The sequence below is a fragment of the Pseudophryne corroboree genome, chromosome 11 (genome assembly GCF_028390025.1).
Source record: "Pseudophryne corroboree isolate aPseCor3 chromosome 11, aPseCor3.hap2, whole genome shotgun sequence".
In the NCBI taxonomy this organism is placed as follows: Eukaryota; Metazoa; Chordata; class Amphibia; order Anura; family Myobatrachidae; genus Pseudophryne; species Pseudophryne corroboree.
Genome location: NC_086454.1, coordinates 56,601,291 through 56,610,802, shown reverse-complemented (window position 1 = coordinate 56,610,802; position 9,512 = coordinate 56,601,291). Strand labels below are relative to the sequence as shown.

At 45.1% G+C, this 9,512-nt stretch overlaps 1 protein-coding gene across 3 annotated transcripts in view; it reads left to right on the top strand.

Annotated features, from left to right (window-relative positions):
* Nucleotides 1–6,823: 6,823 nt before the first annotated feature.
* Nucleotides 6,824–9,512, top strand: part of ANO3 (anoctamin 3) — a 1,051,220-nt gene continuing 1,048,531 nt past the window's right edge. For all 3 annotated transcript variants that reach the window (XM_063944334.1, XM_063944333.1, XM_063944337.1), the window contains exon 1: nucleotides 6,824–7,285. In XM_063944334.1, the coding sequence (XP_063800404.1) occupies nucleotides 7,132–7,285 (154 nt within the window). In that variant the 5' untranslated portion in view covers nucleotides 6,824–7,131. The remainder of the gene's footprint in view (nucleotides 7,286–9,512) is intronic.

Sequence of the window (9,512 nt, the reverse complement as noted above, 5' to 3'; positions counted from 1 at the left end):
CTCCGTTGGGGCCTTCCTGGCCTCACACCACGCAACATATTTTCGCCATATGCGGTGATAATGGTTTGCAGTCACTTCTTTCCTAGCTTTAATCAGCGTAGGGATGACTTCCTCCGGAATACCCTTTTCCTTCAGGATCCGGCGTTCAACCGCCATGCCGTCAAACGCAGCCGCGGTAAGTCTTGGAACAGACAGGGCCCCTGCCGCAGCAGGTCCTGTCTGAGCGGCAGAGGCCATGGGTCCTCTGAGATCAGTTCTTGAAGTTCCGGGTACCAAGCTCTTCTTGGCCAATCTGGAACAATGAGTATAGTTCTTATTCCTCTTTTTCTTATTATCCTCAGTACCTTGGGTATGAGAGGAAGAGGAGGGAACCGACTGGTACACCCACGGTGTCACTAGAGTGTCCACAGCTATTGCCTGAGGGTCTCTCGACCTGGCGCAATATTTTTCTAGCTTTTTGTTTAGGCGGGACGCCATCATGTCCACCTGTGGCCGTTCCCAACGGTTTACAATCAGGGTGGAGGTCGTGCCTGCTGAGGAAGTCTGCTTCTCAGTTGTCCACTCCCGGAATGAACACTGCTGACAGTGCTAACACGTGATTTTCCGCCCATCGGAGAATCCTTGTTGCTTCTGCCATCGCCATCCTGCTTCTTGTGTCGCCCTGTCGGTTTACATGGGCGACCGCCGTGATGTTGTCTGACTGAATCAGTACCGGCTGGTTTTGAAGCAGGGGTCTTGCTTGACTTAGGGCATTGTAAATGGCCCTCAGTTCCAGAATATTTATGTGTAGTGAAATCTCCTGGTTTGATCATAGTCCCTGGAAATTTCTTCCCTGTGTGACTGCCCCCCAGCCTCGAAGGCTGGCATCCGTGGTCACCAGGATCCAGTCCTGTATGCCGAATCTGCAGCCCTCTTGAAGATGAGCACTCTGCAGCCACCACAACAGAGACACCCTGGTCCTTGGAGACAGGGTTATCCGCCGATGCATCTGAAGATGCGATCCCGACCACTTGTCCAACAGGTCCCACTGAAAAGTTCTTGCATGGAACCTGCCGAATGGAATTGCTTCGTAGGAAGCTACCATCTTTCCCAGGACTCGCGTGCAGTGATGCACCGACACCTGTCTTGGATTCAGGAGGCCTCTGACTAGAGATGACAGCTCCTTGGTTTTCTCCTCCGGGAGAAACACTTTTTTCTGGTCTGTGTCCAGAATCATCCCCAGGAACAGTAGACGTGTCGTAGGGACCAGCTGTGTCTTTGGAATATTTAGAATCCAACCGTGCTGTTGTAGCACCTCCTGAGATAGTGCTACCCCTACCAACAACTGCTCCCTGGACCTCGCCTTTATCAGGAGATCGTCCAAATACGGGATAATTAAAACTCCCTTTCTTTGAAGGAGTATCATCATTTCGGCCATTACCTTGGTAAATACCCTCGGTGCCGTGGACAGACCGAACGGCAACGTCTGGAATTGGTAATGACAATCCTGTACCACAAATCTGAGGTACTCCTGGTGAGGATGGTAAATGGGGACATGCAGGTAAGCATCCTTGATGTCCAGTGATACCATGTAATCCCCCTCTTCCAGGCTTGCAATAACCGCCCTGAGCGATTCCATCTTGAACTTTAAAATGGGTCTCACCGAACCGTCCGGTTTCGGTACCACAAACATTGTGGAATAGTAACCCCGTCCTTGTTGAAGGAGGGGCACCTTGACTATAACCTGCTGGGAATACAGCTTGTGTATTGCCTCTAACACAGCCTCCCTGCATGCGGGAGTTGTTCGCAAGGCAGATTTGAGGAAACGGCGGGGGGAGACGTCTCGAATTCCAGCTTGTACCCCTGAGATACTACTTGAAGGATCCAGGGATCCACCTGTGAGCGAGCCCACTGATTGCTGAAGTTTTTGAGACGGGCCCCCACCGTACCTGGCTCCGCCTGTGGAGCCCCAGCGTCATGCGGTGGACTTAGAGGAAGAGGGGGAGGGCTTTTGCTCCTGGGAACTGGCTGTCTGCTGCAGCTTTTTTCCTCTACCTCTGCCTCTGGGCAGAAAGGACGCGCCTTTAACCCGCTTGCCCTTATGGGGCCGAAAGGACTGTACCTGATAATACGGTGCTTTCTTTGGCTGTGAGGGAACATGGGGTAAAAATGCTGACTTCCCAGCTGTCGCTGTGGAAACGAGGTCCGAGAGACCATCCCCAAACAACTCCTCACCTTTATAAGGCAAAACTTCCATGTGCCTTTTAGAATCTGCATCACCTGTCCACTGCCGAGTCCATAACCCTCTCCGGGCAGAAATGGACATTGCACTTATTTTAGATGCCAGCCGGCAAATATCCCTCTGTGCATCTCTCATGTATAAGACTGCGTCTTTTATATGCTCTATGGTTAGCAATATAGTGTCCCTGTCTAAGGTATCAATATTTTCTGACAGGGAATCTGACCACGCAGCTGCAGCACTGCACATCCATGCTGAAGCAATAGCTGGTCTCAGTATAATACCTGTGTGTGTATATATAGATTTCAGGATAGCCTCCTGTTTCCTATCAGCAGGCTCCTTTAAGGCGGCCGTATCCGGAGACGGTAGTGCCACCTTCTTTGACAAGCGTGTGAGCGCTTTATCCACCCTAGGGGATGTTTCCCAACGTGACCTATCCTGTGGCGGGAAAGGGTACGCCATTAGTAACCTTTTAGAAATTACCAGTTTTTTATCGGGGGAAGCCCACGCTTCTTCACACACTTCATTTAATTATACTTTCTTTTCTAGAAGCTCAGGAGAGACCCTAGTGTGCATCCAGCTCAGCCGGGCACAAGATTCTAAATGAGGTCTGGAGGAGGGTCATAGGGGGAGGAGCCGGTGCACACCAGGTAGTCCTAAAGCTTTCTTTAGTTGTGCCCAATCTCCTGCGGAGCCGCTATTCCCCATGGTCCTTACGGAGTCCCAGCATCCACTTAGGACGTCAGAGAAATAAGTACTAATAGAATCCATCATTGGAAAGAGAGGAATCCCCTCTTTTTAAAATCGATGCCCCTGATTTTATGAATGCCAGGTTGAGGGATACCTTTCCCCATCCCTGGACTCCATGATTATTCTGTAGTACAGATAGATTTACGGATGATCACACTGATCACCAGGCAATAATGCCTATGGGGGCATATGGTTTGGAAAAAGACTTCCCTCTTTTCAAACAAGGGTGTCGCAATCACTGTTGGTTCCAGGGTTAGGAAAATGGAGGGACTTAAAGTCCCTCCACCCAGGATCAGCCCCAAAGAAGCATCAGACTTCCAAACCGGGAGAAGGTTAGTAACCTGGGGCAATTTTCTGTGGATGACCAGTGGGATTCATCACCCACAGTTTTAAGGTATATGTGGATGACGAGCCCCACTCATCCTCTGCAGTTAAGGGGTTAAAAATCTTTACAATGTATTTAAACTATGAATTATATGGGTGTGGTATGGAGGGTCAACCACACTTAGGTCGACAGTGTCTAGGTCGACCAGTATTTGTTGACAGTAACTAGGTCGACAAAGTTTCTAGGTCGACATGTTCTAGGTCGACAGGTCAAATGGTCGACATGCATTTAAAAAAAATGTGGTGTCATTTTCTCCGTACAGTGACCGGGAACCCCAATTAGTGTACCCTTTCGAGTGTAAGGTTACTATTCCCAATCGTAGTCCACGTGGACCGTTAAGTATGAAAAAGTTCAAAAAAAGACAAAAATTGTGAAAAACTCATGTCAACCTTTTGACCTGTTGACCGAGAACATGTCGATTTAGTGACCCTGACGACCAAGAAACCCTGTCGACCTAGTAACTGTTGACCAATAGTGGTCAACCTAGACATTGTCAATCTAAGTGTGTTCGACCTAGGGACCAGATACTGATTTATATTGTATATTTAGCTAGAACTAACATGACTAGAGTAAAATTAAACTGAATGTGTGATTTTATTACTGTTAAACTACAGAAACTCCCAAATAAGCATACTAATTAATGAAACTCACGTACCCCTAGGAATATGGACAGCTGTGCAGTTTGAGGCTTTTCTTTAGTTTTCTTTTTTCTTACCAATTGCATTTGACAACACTTTTATTTGGACTAGAATAAATTTATCAATTAGTAAGACAAATCCAGTATCGGTAACAAGTGTAAAGTATACTTACATTCGCTTAACGTAGGTAGGCAGATGACATACATTGTATAAAAAACGAAATCTCTTTGCTTATATTATGAGAATGGCATCATAAAGAATGTAAGGGATTGAAAAATGATCTGTTAGAATATGGGTTTATTTGATTTTCTACTGTATATTAGTTATATATGACAAGTTCCAACCGGACTCAAGCATAAAGGGTGGTCTGAAAGCAGAGAAGGGAGTGTGGCATGTTAGCTGTCAGGCAGAAGGGAAGTTAAATGCAGCAAGTAAGGGAGTGTGGTAAAAGAGTTGTCGGGCAGGAGGGATGGAGAGTGTGGTAGGCAAGGGAGCAGGGAGGAGAAGTGTGATGACTTGTGTGGCAGATGGGGGTATCTGGATGCATTGAGGGTGGTGTGTGGCAGATGGGGTATCTGGTTGCATTGAGGGTGGTGTGTGGCAGATGGTATGTATGGAAGCTTGGAAGCGGACATCTCACAGTTTGTTAGAGAGAAGTGCTTTCAGGCACTGTCTCCTCTCTGTGCATACATGCTGCACACTAGGACCCAGAGTCTGTAGGGAGGCGCGACCTCCAACCTGATGTTCTACTGCACGTGTGCAGACTGCAGCCATATACTGTATAGACTAGAGTGACATAGATGCACAGTATTTAAAAGTCTATTTACTATGTCTTGTAGATAGATAAAATGTAGAGAGATAAAGTACCAGCCAATCAGCTCCTAACTGCAATGCTGCAGACTGTGGGGTCTATTTACTAAGCCTTGGATGGAGATAAAGTGGATGGAAATAAAGGACCAGACAATCAGCTCCTAGCTGTCATTTTTAAAACCCAGCCTGTGACATGGCAGCTAGGAGATGATTTTATCTACATTCAAGGCTTAGTAAATAGACCCCTGTGTTTGAAAAATGAAAGTAGCTGGTTGGTAGTTTTTCTCTCTCTCCACACTCTCTCCAAGTCATATATATAGGCCATTTAGCTCCTGAGGTGAGACATCCAGATACCTGCTATATATTGCTGGTACTTTATCCTGTGTTTAAAACCACTGCGATTAACCCCTGCATTATTACTGTGTCCCTTCAACCCTGTACCCAGTAGCAGATTTTGCCACGGGCAAGAAGGTTTTTTGGCCGGGGCGCCGCCGCTGCCACGGCAAGAGCCGCTACTGGTGCTGTGCAGTGCGCCTGACATCACTGCGCATCGCACGGCATTGTGGGCGAAGATGCTATTTTTTGCCGCGCGCCTACGGTGCGCATTAACCGTTTTTTTACTATGGGGGAGCGCCAAAGGAAACTTTTGCCCTGGGTGCAACAAGGTCTAGATCCGGCCCTGCCTGTACCAGCTGTCTTCCAATAAACCCAGCATCCTGGTTAAGGACAACACACTATACTAGCAATCACTACCTCATCTGTAGAATACTGTGGGGTGCCACTTTGTCTTTTTTTTCTTTTCTTTCTTTTTACAAAAGCATAGGCAAATGCAGGGGGGTTTTCTGGTTGCCTGGAAACCCCCCTCCTCTCTGCAAGTTTCACAAATTATGACAATAATAGCAATAGTATATAATACGATTACTAGAGCTGCTGAGCGGAGCTACTGCACGTGCCCAGTGGTAGCAGCTTCTTCTATCAAGTTTGCTCTATGTGAGGATCTGAGTCCTCAGTCAGTGCTCTGGACCAGAGAGTAGCTACCAGGAAGAAGAGACAGGAGCTTACCATATGGTGGGAGAATGTGTGCTTATAAAGTGCAGTACTGGTTCTACTATAGTTGTGTACTTATTTATAGTTTGTTTAAACTTTTTTACTTTGTTTAACCTTTTCCTGAACACTTCTTTATATAATTTAAATGTTTGATACAGCCCATATTATAGACCATCTAAAGTTTTAAATATTAATAATGTATTCCATACAATAGCCAGTGTTTAAAAAGACCAATGTGTACATTCATGTCCAGGTACATTACTAGGTTCTTCTACCGCTCCTCCCAGTCTCCTGCACTTACTCCAATGTTCTGCAGAGTGGGAGATTGTGGACTACATTTGGAAACCCCCCTCTAGAAATCCTGCGTTTGCCACTGAAAAGTGATGCAATGATGAAGTCTCCAGGGCAGGGACCAGCCACCTGGACGATCAGCAATGTCTGGATCATGATGCCCTATCTCCTCCTAAACATTCCGCTGAATATATATTATTTGCTAAACATAAGAAGGTTAAGAAACTGCACTATAATTTTGAATCATAGTTATAAATATGACCACTTGGGGGCACTCCAATCATTGCAAACAAGTACAGTCTTTTTATAATGAGTTTTGTCCAGTGCATTTTTTTTCTTTCTTAAAGTTTGTACTTTGGTTTTTTGCAAATACTGTACTGTGACATGCAGTAACACAGTAAGTTACAAAAATGACATACTGTACTGTAGTATACTGTTTAGTTACATGTAAAAAAAATTACTGCTTCTAACTTTTAATGTTATGCATGTATGTTTTCATTAAAAAAAAAATTGTCTCACGACCAATATAACCTTGTAAAAAGAATCCATTTGTACTAATGACATAACATAACTATGCATGCAAGGACTATGCTCTATGTAGAGGTATCTGTGGTCCAGACTGGCATTCTTTGGCCCCACCCAGCCGGCCCATTGTAATGTTTTCATTAACTTGTCAGGGAAACTTACTCAGAAAGTGCTCAGATATCCGAGGCTGTAGCAGAAAGTACATTATCTGAGACAGGATCCTGATTTTTTCCAAGACGGCTCCAAGAAGTGCAGCAGGAGAATAAATAATTGAAGTAATGAGGTGTCTGCGCTTTTAGAAAAAGTTTTAAAATATCTATTTGGAATTAACGAATAGCCGACAGTACTGGAAAGAAAAAGTGTTTAACAGACAGCTGCACTTTTACCACTTGGCACACTTTATAGCCTTGGAGTGGCATTTTATTTTATTTTTTGGAAAAGTGAATTATTATTACAACATTTTCACCATGTCAGCAGTGAAAGTCGAACTGGATAATCTTTCTTTAGGAGAAATTGAGTGTGAGAATGACTTCAAATCCAATTTTATTGTTGAAAACACCAGTGAAGCAGATGTCGATTACTTTGAACCTGAAAATATGTCTTCAAGCTGTAATCCCCCTGGTAAGCTTCAATTCTTATTCTCAGGGGCCAAGGGGATATACAGTATAACCATGTTACAAATAGCTTTGTAATGACTGATTAAGAAATAGATGCTAAATGTATGTGTACACTGCTAATGAGGGTTCATAGTGTTTAAAAGTATAAATAACTAACATATGTTCATTAATATGTGATGCATTATTTATTTATTATTATGAAATGTGTTGAATATTTTTTGTTATTGTACATCTTGCTACTTACTGTACATGGAGATTTAGCTTCATGCTTTCTTTGGACAGCAATTGCAACAGTGACATCTACAGGTAGAAAATAGTGACTGCAAGTTTTTAAAAAAATATTCTGACTTCTTGCTCGGACCTGCGGCATTCGGCTTGCACGAATCCCTAAGTAAAATGGAAAAAGTATATGAATGTACTCTTACAAAACATATATATATATATATATATATATATATATATATATATATATATATATATATGTTAGGTACATAGGGGGCCTTACAAACTTTTGCCTTGGTGCCTACAATATTTCTAGTTACACCTCTGGACCTGCTCATTGTAATGTGGTGTAATATGAACTGGCAACACTGTATGTCATAATGTGAATTATGGGCACTGTGTGGCATAATGGGGGTCATTACGAGATTAACACAGCTGTGATAAATTTAGCACAGCTACGATCATTCACAATGACATGCGGGGGGGCGGCCGGCACAGGGCTATCCCGCCCCACATGTCAGTGCCACCCCCCAACCCCACCCCCCGCAGAAGTGCAAAGGCATCGCACGGTGGCAATGCCTTTGCACTTTAATAGTAGCTCCCGACCAGCGCAGCTTTAGCGTGCTGGCCGGGAGCTACTCATCGCTCCTCGGCATGCAACGACTGCGTGTGATGTCACGCAGCCGCTGCGGCCCGCCCCCCCGTTCGGTCCGGCCATGCCTGCGTTGGCCGGACCGCGCCCACAAAACGGTGGGGCCAAATGCCGCCGTTCCGCACCCCCGATAAACCGTTCCGCACCCCCGATAAACTGCAGCGTGCGATCGGGTCAGAATGACCCCCAATGTGTACTCGTAGCACATACATACCACAATGTGACATAATGTTAACTAGGGCACTACTATGGTTTATAAAATAAACTGTTGCAGAGAGGTGTCTCTCTAGAAGCATTGGACAGGGGTGCCATCAAAATGTTGCTATGGGGCCCACAAAGTTCTGGCTATGCCCCTGCAAACTCAATAGGAGCAGCAACAACATTTTTAAATGATCAGGAACCCTTTGCAGGTGATTTGGATCAATTAGCTGATTAGGGTGTGACACTTTGAGCCTACAATATTGAACCTTTTCACTATAATCTAATTTTTTGAGATTTTGGATTTGGGGTTTTCTTAATCTGTAAAGGGCCCCATACACTAGAACGATAATGCCCAATTTCATCCGATTTTGACCTTTCGGCCCGATAAATCGGATGAAAAGTGGCAAATCGGATGTGTTTTACATCCGATCAGCGGTGCGGTGAGCATCAGATCGGAATCCCTAGATCGTTAGTGCTGCACTCATGATATCTCTGATGGGTGTGGTTCGTTTTATCGACAGTATCTAGGTCGACAATGTTTAGGTCGACCACTATAGGTCGACAGTCACTAGGTCGACATGGATGGAAGGTCGACAGGGTTTCTAGGTCGACATGTGCTAGGTCGACAGGTTTAAAGGTCGACATGAGGATTTTTTTTTTTTTTGGTGTCGTTTTCTTCGTAAAGTGACCGGGATCCCAAATTAGTGCACCGCGTCCCCTCGCATGGCTCGTTTCGCTCGCCATGCTTCGGGCATGGTGCCTTCGCTCCGCTACCGCTTTGCTCGGCACACTTTACCGTTCCAATCGTAGTCCACGTGGATCGTTAAGTATGAAAAAATAAAAAATAATAAAAAATGTGAAAAACTCATGTCGACCTTTAAACCTGTCGACCTAGCACATGTCGACCTAGAAACCCTGTCGACCTTCCATCCATGTCGACCTAGTGACTGTCGACCTATAGTGGTAGACCTAAACATTGTCGACCTAGACACTGTCGATCTTCAGACCGGATCCCATCTCTGATCCCACAGGCATGGTTGGGATCGCATAAGATACATCGTATGCAAAAGGACCACATACAATGTATCTTATGCGATACTGCCGCTCGGGAGGCTGCCAGGCCGTTCAAGGGAAATCTTATGCGACATGAGTGGCC